This window comes from Hyalella azteca, unplaced genomic scaffold (genome assembly GCF_000764305.2).
Source record: "Hyalella azteca isolate HAZT.00-mixed unplaced genomic scaffold, Hazt_2.0.2 contig7843, whole genome shotgun sequence".
Taxonomy (NCBI): Eukaryota; Metazoa; Arthropoda; class Malacostraca; order Amphipoda; family Hyalellidae; genus Hyalella; species Hyalella azteca.
This window is the reverse complement of record NW_025937957.1, coordinates 55723-72384: the sequence shown is the minus strand read 5'-3', so window position 1 is coordinate 72384 and position 16662 is coordinate 55723. Positions and strand designations below refer to the sequence as shown.

At 35.6% G+C, this 16662-nt stretch overlaps 1 protein-coding gene across 3 annotated transcripts; it reads left to right on the top strand.

Moving 5' to 3' along the window:
• The first annotated feature begins 5919 nt into the window (after window positions 1–5919).
• On the top strand, window positions 5920–16610 carry LOC108681719 (proton-coupled amino acid transporter-like protein CG1139). Of its 3 annotated transcripts, none has more exons than XM_018170784.2 (12): window positions 5920–6211; window positions 6626–6854; window positions 7763–7835; window positions 8616–8766; window positions 9794–10000; window positions 10534–10638; window positions 11063–11139; window positions 11696–11801; window positions 12418–12596; window positions 13631–13803; window positions 14288–14439; window positions 15789–16610. In XM_018170784.2, the coding sequence occupies exons 2-12, from the start codon at window positions 6701–6703 to the stop codon at window positions 15903–15905; spliced, it is 1494 nt and encodes a 497-aa protein (XP_018026273.1). In that variant the 5' UTR covers window positions 5920–6211; window positions 6626–6700; the 3' UTR covers window positions 15906–16610. The 3 variants fall into 3 exon arrangements, with proteins under 3 accessions (XP_018026273.1, XP_018026272.1, XP_018026271.1); XM_018170783.2 differs by having other exon boundaries at window positions 5920–6316; XM_018170782.2 differs by lacking the exon at window positions 5920–6211 and adding an exon at window positions 6386–6477.
• The last annotated feature ends 52 nt before the right edge of the window (window positions 16611–16662 follow it).

Sequence of the window (16662 nt, the reverse complement as noted above, 5' to 3'; positions counted from 1 at the left end):
CAGAAATCCGTAAAACATCTGATAAAAACGGCGAAACAGTTTATTTTCACGGGGCTACCGGCCACTAGAACGCCAGTGGGACCGTTTTTTCTAACAGTGCAATACGGGAAAAAATGTTAACAGCTTCATGTAGGTGAACTGTTCTCTATGGTAGAAACGTGAGAGGGAAAATGGGTTGATTAATATAAATAGTAGTCTTAAATTTTGAAATCAAAACTACTTCAAGAAACAAATTTAATTTTGAAAATTAATCTTAAAATTAGATAAGAAAATAAATAATTCTAAACTAAAAAATCAAAAAAGCAGTTAAGAGTAGGCATAATGATTCAGCTAGGTGAATGAATCTAATAATTTATTCAATGGAATGATTTATAATAGATAATTTTATTTGAAAACTTCAATGACAACTTTGCGCTTCTATGAAGGCAACTAAAATAAGGCGAAATTCATTCACTTCGATAGTTGCAATTCATACCTGCATATAAATTTATCAATGAAGAAGTTAAATGAAACCAAAATCAAATGTAGGCAAGATGTTATAATGCGAACGATTTGTATTGTTAACTTCTAAATGTTTTATTTTTAATGAAAGATTTACTTTGATAAGAAGTAAGATAGGAGGCTTATTATGTCATAAAAAGATTGTGTTCAGATGTTTTCGTCATTATTTTTATTTCCTTTTTTTACTAGCACCCAATAAATGTGAACTCAAAAATGAAATTGTACACGTAAAAGCTGGATATTTCTACAAAAAATGAAGTTCTTCAGGGGCTTCGCTAAAAAATTTTTCCATTAGAACGCATAAATATCATCCGAAAAATGGCGAACAATGTGATAATCTTATAATTAATTGCCTCAGATCCTAATTAGTAATAAATTCATAAAATGATCGATCTGTTTAAAATCAAAAATTTTATCTAGACTCACACCTACCGTGAACTTCCGTGTACACATGGAAAAAAAAATCCTTTCTAGGTTCAGATTCCACGAACTAAGGCCAGCGGGCAAAATGAAGTGAATAAACAAAAGGTTCAGAAACTTAGTATTTTTTGTATTCCACACGCTAGGTTATCAGCCTGCTGGGATGTAAGCATCCTGCGTCTCACACGGCCTTCCCGTAACTTCGGCTTGATAGCATTTTTCAAATACCTCGATGTAGCGTTGAAAACTTCTAGAAAACCATTTTTACATTTAAATGAAACTAGCTTATCTCTAATTTTTAATTTTATTATCTTATGCCACGAAATATATTAAACCTTGTTCCCGATTGTTGCAATAGAAATGAGCGTGTCTATAGCGGCAGTTCAGAGCATTTTCAGACCAAGCATTACCGCGGTTAAATTATAACAGATTTATATCATTATTTTGCCTAAATCGTTCACCAATAAGTTAAAATGAAAAAAAATCAAGAAATTAAAAAGTTCACCAAGAAATTAAAATAAAAAAATCAAGAAATTAAAAAAATTGAAAAGAAAGATATACCAGCCGTTATTTAGAGCGCTGTTTAAATAAACATTCTGCCCCTTCAAACATGTAACATCTACGAAAACTGCAATCAACGCAATCAAAACTGAAATCAAGTCTTGGAAGCGCTCAACACCTGCACATATTTGAGTACATCAGTATCGTTTATAATAACATTAATAATTACAATAACCTTCGTTAATATCTATCAAGGGGTTGGTTCGGGATCGGAATCGGCCACTACCATCACTATCCTCACTACCACGGTGGTTATTATGGTGGATTTCGGCGTGGTTTAGGACACTACCACGACACTATCATTGATCACGGCGACCATCACCACCACGCCCTGGTTCACTGTGACAGGTTCCACTTCGACTGCCATCTTCATTAAAGATTTTATTGATGAAATGATTAGGCACACTGTTAGAAAAATTACCGTTAACGGTATTACCGGCGTTTCGGTGGCCGGTCGGCACGTGAAAAGAAACAACCGTGTCGCCGTTTTTATTCTAATTTAAAACCAGAAATCCGTAAAACATCTGATAAAAACGGCGAAACAGTTTATTTTCACGGGGCTACCGGCCACTAGAACGCCAGTGGGACCGTTTTTTCTAACAGTGCAATACGGGAAAAAATGTTAACAGCTTCATGTAGGTGAACTGTTCTCTATGGTAGAAACGTGAGAGGGAAAATGGGTTGATTAATATAAATAGTAGTCTTAAATTTTGAAATCAAAACTACTTCAAGAAACAAATTTAATTTTGAAAATTAATCTTAAAATTAGATAAGAAAATAAATAATTCTAAACTAAAAAATCAAAAAAGCAGTTAAGAGNGCAGGCGTCAGTGTATGCTGGTGCAGTGCGCAATGCGGTGTAGTGTCTGACGTGAGAGAAACGTCAAATGCAGCGTCATATATATTTTAGTTTACACTTTGAGCAAAACATAATGTGATATTAGTTCTCGGTCAAAACATAACAGAGTTGTATAGAGGGAAAATTTATCTCTGCATGTTTATACAGTTGATCACCAATTTGAAGACTTATTGTTGTGCAAGGTAAACGCAGGTATGCAATAGTTTTGATTTAAGTTCTATAAGTGGATAAAGAATACTGAATACGGTCGCGGATTATTAAAAAAAATTGCAGGTGTCCTACATACGTTTCGAAAAAAAAATTATAATGGAAAAAATATGATAAGAATTATGATAAATAGCGAAAAAAATAATCGCAAGCAATACGTATTCCGAACTTTATTTGATTTTAGACATTCAATGATATACATTAATGTTTAATATAACTCCAATAGCTAATTGGAATTTCATGACACATTTGGAGTGCGTAAATGAACGTTGTTCGTCTGATGTCGTCAGAAAAAATGACTACTGCTCACGAATGTTCATGTGAAATGGGATCTTATTGAGCTTTCTTAATGGTCGAATACGCTTCAGAAATTTAAAAAAATAATTCTATAATTCACTCAAATCCTCGTCGGAGTATTTATTTATGGTATCTTGCTGGGTTGCCAGTGTACTATATATCAATGCTTGACATATCAGTCGTTCCTCCGAATATATACTATTTAATAAAATATATCAAAACCGAAAAATTGTCACTCTTTTGTCATGAAAATTTCCTTTATTCCTTTATCTAAAAATATTCTTCATTATTCCTAGCTTACTTGAATAAAAAGAACATTTAATTGCTTAGGGATGGCATGATTTCCTAACGATTTAAGCTTTCGTCAGTTCAATATATGAATTTCGAAGTTATTGATAGCCATACAGTGAATCAAACATAAAACTCATTAATAAGTAAATTTGATACAGTGTGTTTACTTTACAGTTTTTTTTTTTATTTTGCTCTCCGTTTCTGCTGCTGTTGGACCGAATTATTTAGTCTAACTTTATCGGTTTCATTCCTAGCTAACTCCATTATTTTCGAATATTGGATATATATTATTATATCGCAACTATTAGATCGTGGATTTCATCAGAATTAAAAACCAAACTGAATTTTTTTCGTACTAGTTCAACTGCATAAATGTCGATAATATTGTGGATTAATGTGAAATTTTGCAACAAATATTTTGCTTATTTCTATATTTTTCCTGCCGATACAGTCTCATGTTTTTCGCAAAAGAAATTTTTGCTATCGGATTTTTAGGTCAAAATAATGCATATCAGATAACAAACGCACCAGATGCATACATGACATAACAACAAATTAATTATCGTTGCATTGTCCTCCTTATATGGTGTGGAAACTCTATCTCGCGCAACACATGTCGCTATCGTCGAGGTCAGCTCTCTGGTTCAATAGGTTCTAACGAACGGTCATACGGTGACATGCATGAGTAACGATCATATTCATGAAATGATCATATATTTATTATGTTTTAAATGATGCGTTTTGGAACGATAAAAAATTAAACTGAAATTAACTGCCTTCGAAAAAATTTCAACGCTTTTTCAAATTTTCTGTTGAGTTTGACTCGAGATTTTGCTGGCGATAAATCAAATTCTAGATAGCCATTTTAAATACACTGCGACAGAATCAATTTTTCAGATAAAATATAACATCAAATTAATCAACTAATAACTATACTATTAACTATACTAACTATAAACATCAACTAATAACTACACATCACTGTTATCTCAATGTCACCGATTAAATCCGTTCAAGAACCTAAAGATTAAATAAATCTTAGTCGACCTCGCTGAAGATTGTCATGATACTTGCGATAAAGGATATAATTTCTTAATTAAATTCCTTGCACTAGGTTAAAGTCCACAGTTTCTGCTTTAAACAACAATTTTACACAGTACAGTTGGATGCATAGTTACTGTAGGCTGTTTTCTATGTTGTACAACCTCTGAAATTACATTGAATCAGGCGGTTATCTTATCACCAGCTAATCTCCTGATGATTAAATATGACCAATCTTCTCCCAACGAGACGCAGTTATTTGGTTGACACTTTTACTTTTCTGTCACATTTTAGCTAAGCATTACAAAAACTGAATTACAATTCAATTTTAAGTTTATGCTTTCTTTCTAATTTATGCGTACAGATATATTTTCGCTGCAATTATCGTCTGAAACTTCTAATGACAAATTGAAAATAAAAATTTAGATGAAAAGTAAATGGTAAAAGATCTACCAACTATTTTAATTGAGGAAGCTAAGCAAATCAAAAATTCAAGAATAACGACAAAATTTGTAAAGAAATAAATAATACAAAATTACCAGAGCATGAGCATTATAAGCCTTCTACAATCTTCGTTAACAGTTTGAAAACCAACGTATCTTCTATTTATTTCAATTCCTTTATTTTTTGACGCCTACGGTTCTCACCCTCTTTAAATTATACCTTATTGTTGAATCCTGCTGCTACCTTTCTTTTATCTGTTTAATCTGTTAAGAACAAGTATGAACTTGTTCTAGTCACAATGATCTTGCAACTAAGCACCGATGGAACTCGTTCCAAACCGTTAACAATAACCTTTTCCTTATAAAATTTTAATGTAGTTTTTCAACTGTAACGGTTGACCAATATCATTTGTAATAATGATATTGGTTCAGTTTAGAGCTGAGATCAGTTCGATCTCAGCTCTAAAGCGAAAAATATTTCTAAGTTTCTTTTCCTCCTACCAGTGATGGTTGAGAAAAACTATATGATAGGTTGCTTCATTAATATGCACTGGCGGCTGCACCACTACGATGAATCATTTTAGTTGGCTCAGCTGTTGCGCACATCAATAAATCTTGCAAATTAATTCTAAGTCCTAGTGCAACACTCTGGAAACGATACTCGTAATTCACGTTCTTCTATTACAGAAAATTACTTGAATTTCGGAGCCTTGTGTTTCCTTGCACCCCGCACTCGTTTGCGTTTTCAATAGAAGTTATTATTTAATAATGTATCATTGTCGGTGGGTAACATATTTTGTATTTTTGAGGTTCCAACAGACGACTGAGGTATTTTTGCCCGTCTTTTGGATATTATTATTATAATTGATATTATTTCATTGTTATTGTTAATATTAATATCATTATTATAATTATTATCATTATTATTATTATTATTAAATATCGTTCCAACATTTTTATATTCGTTACCGTCCGTCCCTTTCCTAGAGCACTCACGGTTCATCATTAAGGTAAAATGCATTGGAATGCATCATGATGCATTGTAATGCACTGTGATGCACTGTGATGCATTGTAATGCACTGTAATGCATTTTAATGCACTATGATGCATTGTAATTCATTGTAATGCATCATGATGCACTGTAATGCACTGTGATGCATTGTAATGCACTGTGGTGCACTGTAATGCATTGTAATGCATGGCACTGTAATGCACTGTGGTGCACTGTAATGCATTGTAATTCATTGTAATGCATGGCAATTTTTCTTTATTTGATCAGCACCAAGCCACGGCAAAAATACTTCCGTGCTGTGTAGTAGCTCTTGAGTGACAGTCGTAAGTGATAATTTGATAAGAAGCTTCATGACAATACACTATACAAAACTTCTGTGCAGTTAACATTTTATCCGTAGTGCTTTAAGTTATTAACACTAAGGGATTATTAAGTTTACGAATAGATCCCTTGATTAAGAATTGATTAAGCTTCAGGCCATGTTCACCTTGTATATAAAACAAGTGTACCTTACCCAGTGATGCCAGTTACACTACAAATATTCCCTCGTGATTGAAGAAAATGCAGCTACATTAAAGGTAAATTTTTTAGCGTACAGTGACCCGTGCAAATTAAATATTCTAAGAAAATTAACCAACGTATAAACGCACCTATAATCAAACTCGGCTGCAACTCGCAACATGGTGAGTACATTTAGTAGATTGGTTGTAAATAATTTCAGCACAAGTAATATACAGTAAGAATAATTTTAGCGTACAGTGATCCGTGCAAATTAAATATTCTAAGAAAATTAATCAAAGAACAAACGCACCCATAATCAAACTCGGCTGCAACTCGCAACATGGTGAGTACATTTAGTAGATTGGTTGTAAATAATTTCAGCACAAGTAATATACAGTAAGAATAATTTGATGAAAAAAACAGTAGAATAGATTTATTTTTTGTTTTATTTTTGAACCTATATAAATTCATGTAAATTTCACCTTTTGCAGAACTATTGATCTAGAGGTAAGGGAACCTCGACGAAAACATTTGAAAAATTGCTGCAACATTCCTCGGTCCCTGCGATGGAGCATAAAAAATCGAGCCCAGGCCTGGAGAACGCAGTGTTTGTGAGCGACGAGACGTCGGATGCACAGCAAGGTTCCTATGCTGACGAGCGCGGGGTTAGCGGTAGCAAGGATGACAACAGCAGCGTTAGCAGCATCAGCAACGACAGCGGTAAACTGTGTTGATAATCATATTAAATAATTTTTTTTTGTTTTTTTTTTTTATTTATTTTTTTTTTTTTATTTTTTTTTTCATTGTTTCATACTACGATAAAATGCATTGATGATCATATTAAATGCATTCATACTATGGTAAACTGTGTTGATAAGTATATTAAAAAATTCATACTACGATAAAATTTGTTGATAATAATATCAAATAATTCATACTAAGATAAAATGCATTGATGATCATATTAAATAATTCATACTACGATAAAATGCATTGATGATCGTATTATACGCATTCATACTACGGCACACTTTGTTAATAATCATTTTAAATGCATTCATACTACGGTAAACTGTGTTGATAATCATGTTAAACACATCCATACTACGGTAAACTGTGTTGATAATCATGTTAAACACCTTTATACCGCGGTAAACTGTGTGGATAATTAAATACATTTACACTACGCTATTTAGCAGACTATCATAGTAAGTACATTCGTGTGCTTGTTTCGATGATTGCTCATTTAACACGAAGAAATGTCGTTACAATGATTGCAGATCCAGCGAGATTGAAATTATGTCAAATGGAAAGTATAATTTAAATCAAGCTTATCATTTCTAAAAATGTATGAAAATCTTAAACACCAACAAAATGATAATTTTGTCAAATTTGATTATTGACCAAGAGCAAAGTTCTGAACCTAAAATAAAATAACATAACATAACATAACATAATGATGTCGGCGCTGAAAATGTAGGCCTGATGTGGCCTGTCGCCGATTCTTTTGTCGCCGATACAATTTTTCACTGAAAAAATTGAAGTGAATTATGAAGTACGAAAAAATTTAGTTACAAAAAGTTATTGAATTGAGTTCACGCCTTCATTTTAATGTTATTTTCATGCAGAAAGGAGTATCTTGAAAGCCGTTACACGCGGCCCCGGGCTTCTGAACTCGCGCCATGATAAGAACGCCACCTCGTAAGTCTACGTTTACCCACTTATACTCTAACAGTTAACAGTTGACAGTTAACAGTTGACAGTTAACAGTTGACAGTTAACAGTTGACAGTTAACAGTTAACAATGTTAACAGTTAACAGTGTTAACAGTTAACAGTGTTAACAGTTAACAGTGTTAACAGTTAACAGTGTTAACAGTTAACAGTGTTAACAGTTAACAGTTAACAGTGTTAACAGTTAACAGTGTTAACAGTTAGCAGTTAACAGTGTTAAAAGTTAACAGCGTTAACAGTTAACAGTGTTAACAGTTAACAGTGTTAAAAGTTAACAGTTACTCACCTTGGGACCAATGCTTACTGAACTCTTACCCACTCACGCAGACTCATCTTCATAACACTCGTGAATGTTAAAGCGCTGAGTAATGGTCGAGCTGCGTCTGTATTCCACCAGATGTTGAGTTTTGAGTGTGGCTGAAAAAAAGAGTAGTTGAACTCGATGAATATTTCTATTCATCGTTATCGTTAATTAAATGCAATTGTATCGAAATCAGTTTATACCATTCGTACCATGAAATGTCATTTGTGTGCTTCCACCATAAAAATCCTCACATTTTTTGGCATGTATGTACTCATTTAAATTCTAATTTATTCACTATAATAACACTGAATATGGATGACTTTAAATGTGAAACTGAAATACATAAAATACATTAGACGAAGTATGAAAATATAGCGTAGTAGTTACAATCACTGGATGGCCAATGTGCGTAGTTACTCAAATTTGTATCTTTTTTTATCTCAGGGAATTCAGCGCATTTTTCAACTTGCTGAAGGCCAACATAGGCACGGGCATGCTGGCTCTACCGCAAGCTTTCTTCTACGCCGGTGTCTGGGTAGCGCTTGTGATGACACCGCTCATTGGCATCATAGCAACACACTGCATGCATCTGCTGGTTAGTCTTCATCTTAATTTAAATAATTACAATTATTTAGTTGAAATTAGAAACTGAGTCCAAGTTTAGTTTCTCGTAATATTTTCACTTGGAGACATTATTTCAAAGTTGAAAAACTATTTCTCAAAATAAAACTATGATGCAAAATTTCTTACATGATTCGCGAAACAATTCTGAAAAAATGTATTTTAACTTCGGAATATATGCGATCATCACATATACAATCTTTCATTGCACCACTCATGAATATCATCGTCACATAACCTGCATCTCGTTCCATGATCTATTCATTCTACTTTAGGTAGCAGTAGTACTATACTTATGCTAGCGCTTTAGTTATCAAGCTATTTCGCGTCGGAGATCAAAAATTAACACCGCCAGAACGGCGGATAGTTTCACAAAGTGCAATTTCCTCAAATTAATCATCGCTCACAAAGAGCCGAAAGCCTAAGTGTCCAGCCTGCTCAAGCTAGCAATAAAAGAAGCAGTGTTAGCATCTCAAAGAGACGAAGTAACAAGGAGGGTCAGGTGAAAAGCAACAGAAACGAATACTCCGGGTGGTGACGAAGATGACTCGGAGACTCAAAAACGAACGTTTCCGGCGGGCGACGTTGGCCGCCCGCACTAAATAGACTGAATGCAAGGAATCCTACATACATGACAACTTAACACCACAACTGAGAGCTCGGTCAGTCAACACGAGCTCTGCGGATGGGCGCTCAGGAACAATGAATGACCTTACGAAAAGCATTGACGAGCACAGACTGACGTCAGAAGTCCCCCCTGAGAGGTTGCTATACCGTCCCGCTATCTATGCATGGTACCGTCACACATACTGCATTTCGCTTAAACTATATGCATGCTACCGTCACACATACTGCATTTAGCCAAAACTATACGGATACTGCTGTCACACAAACTGCATATCATTCCTTCACCTATGCATACAGCCGTCACACAAACTCATATCATATCTTCATTTATGCATACTACCATCAAACAATTTGCCTTTTACTGCCTTTTGCAGCTGGAGAGCAGTCGGTTGTTGTGTGCCCGTATCAACGCGGAGTCGCTGAGCTATGAAGAGACAATGAACGCTGCCTTCATTACGGGTCCTGAAAAGCTTCGTCCCATCACAAAATTCATGACCATTGCCACCAAAGCCTTCATCTGCACAACGCAAATTGGCTTCGTTTGCGTCTACTACGAGTTTGTGTGCGAGAACCTGTACCAAGTAGGTTCAAGCTACGATGTGTGAAGACACTTTTGAAAGTTTACGAGCTGGAAAACCTTTATAATTGAAGTAATTTTCAGTGCATGCTTAACCTTGGCTAGATTGGAAATGATGTCAAAATTTACTTACTTTTGGCTAAAAGTGAGGATAACTTTAAAGCACATACTTAATGATTCTTATATGATTATTTTTCGTAAAACAACGTACTTACTGTTTCTTATATGAATATTTTTCGTACACACATGGCTCAAACAGATTCTTACATCCGCCCTGCAAATTGATTGCATAAAAAATTATAATGAGCATCAAATTATCTAATTAATTTCTTGTTAGCCTAAATGAAAAACACGAATGCAGCTCCCTCCTCCATTCTTTCATTGCGCGAGAATTCACATTTTAAAAGGTATAATGACTATACAGTTTATTGTAAAACTTTTTCTGGCCGGTATGTTTCAGAAATTCAGGCTTTTATCTGGTATTTTCTCATTAAAATCATTGAAAGGTAAAGTATAAGAAGCACATATTTTTTTCAGTTAATAGAATGCAACCCTTCGATGAGCTTAGGCTTGACTTTGGTGGACTACAAGCTCATCTTATTCATCCCCTTCCTGTTGGTGTGCAGTGCTACTGAGTTGAAGGTGAGCAAATAAATGTTTTCAGAAATAAATTTCTGAAAACAAAATTATTTAAATAAACTGTATGACATAACTGAATATGTTTGAAATACTTGTGTATGTGAGGCTGCTAAGTGATCCGTCATGGTGCAGACGGTAGTCAAAATTTAGTAATTGAAAGCAGGAATAAAAGGGTACATCAAAGGTATAGTTATTCTAAAATAATAATGAATTGTCAGGCACGAAGTATGATTGCAACTATAAAAGGTCCATTAATTCATGAGCAAATAATGCACAAATATTGGATTATTCGGACGGAAATTTTCTGCTTGAAAAGTGTAACTGAAATAATTATTCTTTACTTTTTTCTTACAAACTAGTTAACTTATGAAAATATTATTAACAAATTGTTAAGTGCTTACATTTTTCCCATTTTGCGTTATTTCAGGTCATAGGTTACATGTCTATCACATCTTGCGCGCTCTTCGTAGCAGCGATAGCCATCATACTCTACTATTGCACCAGGTTTGCGATATCAGCTGTTCTTTTTCAGCTGAAATGCAGTGAGGGATGATGTCTGTCTGATGGATGGTTCAAAATTGAAAGGGTAGCAGGTTCTGATTACAAAGCTTGATTTATCAAAGTGATTTTATAATAGTAACATAGCCACTTCTTGATAGAAAACAGAAGAAGTTGATTTACAATAACTAACATGTTGCACCACAACCACTATTTTAAAATACAGAATGTATTACCATACGTTTAAGCAGAGAACTATATTCAAATATTTACTTGAGACATGAAGTAAACAGGGTGCAAGGTCGTTTTGGATATCTTGTTTCTTTTCAATGAGTTTTTCAACATGGAATTTTTTGATATGTTGGCAGTCACATCTATTTCTCAGATTTCTGTTAAATATGATACAACATTCGATCTCGTTCGAAATATAATATAAAAAAATTATATGTAAGGCACAAGATCATGATTAAGATAATAGGAGAATGAATTTAAGAAATTAAAATAAGATTATAAAAGATTTATCAGTATTCTGTTAGTAAATTCATACGTTTGCTCCGTGCAGAGATTTACAGCAGTACCCCGTGGGCGATCTGCCCGCATTTGGAGGGTGGAAAACTTTCCCTCTCTACTTCGGCACGATCGTCTTCGCTGTTGAGGGAATTGGATGCGTAAGAAATACGGGAAGACAATTTTTGGGATTTCAAAAGATGTTACTAATATATATTCGTCGTACATTTAGATGAAGGCATGGAAAAATTTAATGTGTTGTCGGGGAAATGGCTGAAAACCTTAAAGTCCGACGTGTTTACCCGAACATTCAACCGAAATCTAAAGGTTGTAACTTTGCTTGTCTGTTTTTCAATCACCCGGGAACTTTTATTCCTGCTAATAGTTTCAATGGGATTTTTATGAATGTAAAAATTATATATGTATTAAGTAGTATTAGTTTATGTTGGCAAAATTTGTTCCTTTAAGCAGATTCACTGGTCTTCAATGAAATTAAACAGTATGTATATATAGATATCAGGCATCATTTGAAATTATTTTTATTTATAGCTGAGAATTCTACGAAGAAGAGTTCTGCTCACCGCACTGCAGTTGCGTGTTTTCTTATCTCATTTTTTGTCATTAAGACGCACACAAAGCTTTGCTGGATGTCGTTAACAGTTGATAGAATCGTTAAAATTTCTGGTCTACACTTGTTGATTGATTGAGAGCATAATTATTCACAATAAAGCTGATCACAACTTGAAATCAATTTGCTTTCAACTAATTTTGTTGCAGATGTTACCAATAGAAAACCGGATGGCAGACCCCTCTAACTTCAGCGGCATCATAGGGGTGTTAAACACGTGCATGGTGATAGTTGTGTGCTTGTACACGGGCATCGGCTTCTTCGGATACGTTCGTTACAGGGAAGATGTACAGGGAGCTATCACGTTGAACCTGCCTAGCGACGAAGTGTGAGTCTAAACCCCAGCCAAAGGGTTAATCAAAGGGTTTCATTATTGGCAGGGTAACCTAGAGTTCTTTGGAATGTTTTATATGTTGCTTGTGTCGGAAGGTAATAAGTTAACAAGGCAGGTAAAATTGTGGTAACAAGTTAATCCGGTATAGCAGAGTAAGTTAAGGCGTGGTAAGGTATCCATGCGCTTCAAATAACCTGTGCTGGTATGGTTACACACTACACAGACCTGCCTGGTCAAATCACCAATTACAGGTCATCTTCATCGGGGAAATACAGCTCAATATGATTCTTGTTTTTTCTCACAATATTCATATTATATATAGAAACTTATTCACTTTGTCTCGTCAACGATTCTTAAATTGTTATATTCTTTTACCATCCATCGCACGCAAGTCAAATTTTTTCGATTATCGATTATTTCACATTGACGTTCACTTCAAAGAAAACCCAATGTAAGGAAAGAAATGTAATATGTTACTTCATATGTTTGAACGAACTATTCAATGAACTATTTCATATGAAAATGAATGTGCAATACAAGTATTGCACCATTTGTCATCAAACCTGCTGAGTCTCAAACAATTTCTCTAACGAAATGACTAATTCATTTTCCAACATTAAACGTTTTCTAATAAAAAACCATACATGGTTTCCTCAACACTGTTTAAAATTAACGATTAACAGCATAATAAACTAGGCCAAAGTTATTTCCATTGTTAGCGCATTTTCTCATTTATGGAAAAAATGTTCTAATGTGCTCGCCATGTCCATCCGTCTGTCCGTCCGTGACTTCGCGTTTTCGTCTACGAGAAAATGCGCTCTCTGTCACTCACTGCAGTGAGTACAGAGTTATATATATTTTTTTACTTTATATGCGTACAATTAATGACCAGAGAGTGCATTGAGTGCATGACCAGAGAGTGCATGCACTCTCTGGTCATAAATTGTACGCATATAATCAAGAAATTTCTGCCATCTTATAATAATTTTTTACTTTAATGCACATTATCAAATAAAATGCTCGGTCAGGTTGTCGCAAGTCACCAAAGGACTCGTGAGCGTTGCGGTGTTCCTATCGTACCCCATCCAACTCTACGTCGTGGCACAACTCTTCACAAAACTCTGGACCAGAGAGACAGACTCCAAGAGAACAATTCTGTACAAAAATTATGGCGTGCGAGCCGCTTGTGTTACGTTCACTCGTGAGTAGAATTTTTCAAGTTGAATTTTCAATGTAAGAATAAATTTCATGTAAATCACACATTTGGATCATAATTTGGCCATTTTTATGGACATTTGTCACTATTATGCTGACAATTTCACAATGGTAGCATCATAGTGAATAACGAAGTTTTGCATGCATTATTATTAATAAAGTATAGGTTCATATTATGCTCAAGCTGTTTACAACACGAACAAAATTCAAAAGTGTGCAGCATAATGTCATATCCTAGGCTCCTAAGTCACTTTCCATCGATACTTCACCTTCTTCAAAATTGCAATAGTTTAATTATTATAATTAAAAAAATTATTTTAGCAGAGAACAGATAATTCAGGATGAATACAAAATTTGTCCTTAACCGATATGTGCCGCTATCGTTGGTCATATACTCATCACTTGGGGCGTTGTAACATAACAAGTATAGCCTGCATTACTCCGTGTACTGAAGAGGTGGTTGTGTACAGTTTGCACGGCGCTGGCGATACCCAACGTCGGTCTGTTCATCTCGCTGGTTGGGTCCATCAGTGGGGCGATGATGTGTCTTATATTACCGCCTGTTGTGCACCTAGTCGCGGTCTGGCCTGAACGTGGGCCTGACACTTTACTTATAGTCAAGGCAAGTAAAACATTTATCAATATTATTCAATTATTATATAGATATATTATATTATTATTATTATTTATCGCAGCCGTGCACCACCAATTTTGTGCACCAATAAGCCCTGAATCGAACGCCTTGGATCTCTCCGGACCTACACCAATCAACCGTGCACCACTCGACTTTGTCCTCTTCCGGCCTTGACCACCACCTGCCGTGCACCACCAGGCCGCGAATCGAATATGACTTCCAGGCATCGTTAAATTACGTAATTTTACGTTCACAGCATCTGAGGTTAGGTTTCAGATAGCATAGTTCTGTTCCAAATTTTATCGTCCTTCGACAAGTGGCCGTTCGACCGAGGGCTGGTTCGACCCACGTCCTAGATACGGACGGCTTGAAGTGTTGAAGGCTACGTTCCAGAAGGCAGGAATCATGATGGTCCATTATATCCAGGGCAGTGGTGGTCTTCGGCAGGCGACCCGTTCACGGCTGATTGGTGGATTTCCGGAGAGATCCAAAGTGTTCGATTCAGGGCTTATTGGTGCACAAAATTGGTGGTGCACGGCTGCGCTCCCATAGTTGACAGTAAAATCAGGGTCACTCGTGTTTTGGACCGAATAAAGGAATATCGAGTTATGCTCACACCAACGTGTCGAACGCTAAGTTTAGTAAGGTTACTTGTTCAGCTGTGTTCGTTAATGTGCTTCAACTAAGTGATTGAAGAAAAATTAATCCACCCAGCAAGTAACGTCAATGAGATGATTTATTTGTCTGACGTTTAGTTAAGGTTATCATTTTTGGCATGTCTTTCAAATTTAATCTATCAATGGCGACGCGCCAAGTCTTGTTATTGAAGCGCAAAAAAAAATGGCGGCACCTAATTCGTACGTTAAAGTGGCTAAGGAAGTGTGAACTTGTACCTAGCTTTGCTAACTTATCAGAACTTATCTATTGTAGTCAGATATATTATGAATATAGGCAGTCATGTGCCTAACCAATTTGAGTTTTGTACATATTTATAAACGCCGAAGGTAATGCTTCCCTCGACGACACTTGGGTGCACTGTACACGGTAGTATTTAACCCCGAGGGGCCTTGGAATAAATTTCATTTTTTATCATGACAAATTTTCAAGATCATAATTTACGCAAATGATCGTTCAGATCATTGATCAGTTATTTCAATTGATACGAGGCCATTGATGCAAATAACGTTGAACTTCTTCCCACAAAGAAAGAATACCCTAACGCATCCTGGGCGTATTTTACTTTCTACGTACCATAGTTAAATTATCTCTCCCGCTTATTAAATCTTTCCGCCTACTTTCTGACAAAATTATCGAAATTGTTCTGGTTAATCGAGCAGGCGGTCTTCATCGTATGTTTCGGCATGCTCGGTTCGATCGTGGGTTCGGTCACGAGTATCTTCGCCATCGTAGACTTCTTCTCAAGCTCTGCCAACGGCGCTCTCCTCTGCTCATGATAGACTCAAGAACGAACGTATCCTGGTAATCGCAGCACTGTGACCCTGCAACATACTGCGTAATCTTGCACCAGAAGCATGGCATGATCTAGATTCAAGAATGAACCCTGATAATCGCTGCACTGTGACCCTACAACATACTGCGTATTGCTCGTGATAGATTCAAGAATGAACCCTGATAATCACGGTACAGTGACCCTGCAACATACTCCATTGTCTTGCACCAGAAGCATAGCATGATCTAGATTCAAGAATGAACCCTGATAATCACAGCACTGTGACCCTGCAACATAATGCGTAATCTTGCACCAGAAGCATAGCATGATCTCATACAAGCAGTGTGATCTTACTTCAACCCCGGAACGGGCTTTCTATGTTCGACATCGAGTGAGATCTTGCAGCAAGACCACCCTCTCCATCACACACAACTGCTTGCTAGTCATTCAATTACTTTCTCTTCTTCAACAATCGTTAATACGTTGGACGCCATCCCCAGAAGCTAATAATCAAGTCAACTAACCATCCAGCTTTGTACTCCTTCATATCAGTTCTGTTACGTACTAAATACTTGCAATGCAGTCTACATGAATATTCTTTTAAAACATAAAATAACAGCAAAATTCGTTGTGAAGTTAAGTTACATTGCGTTACTCTGTGCAGTGAGATTTCAGTTTAGTCATTAAAAACTTATGAAATTTTAGTAAAGTATTAAATTTTAATAAATATAAATTTTAATTATGTCGATTTCGTTCAAATT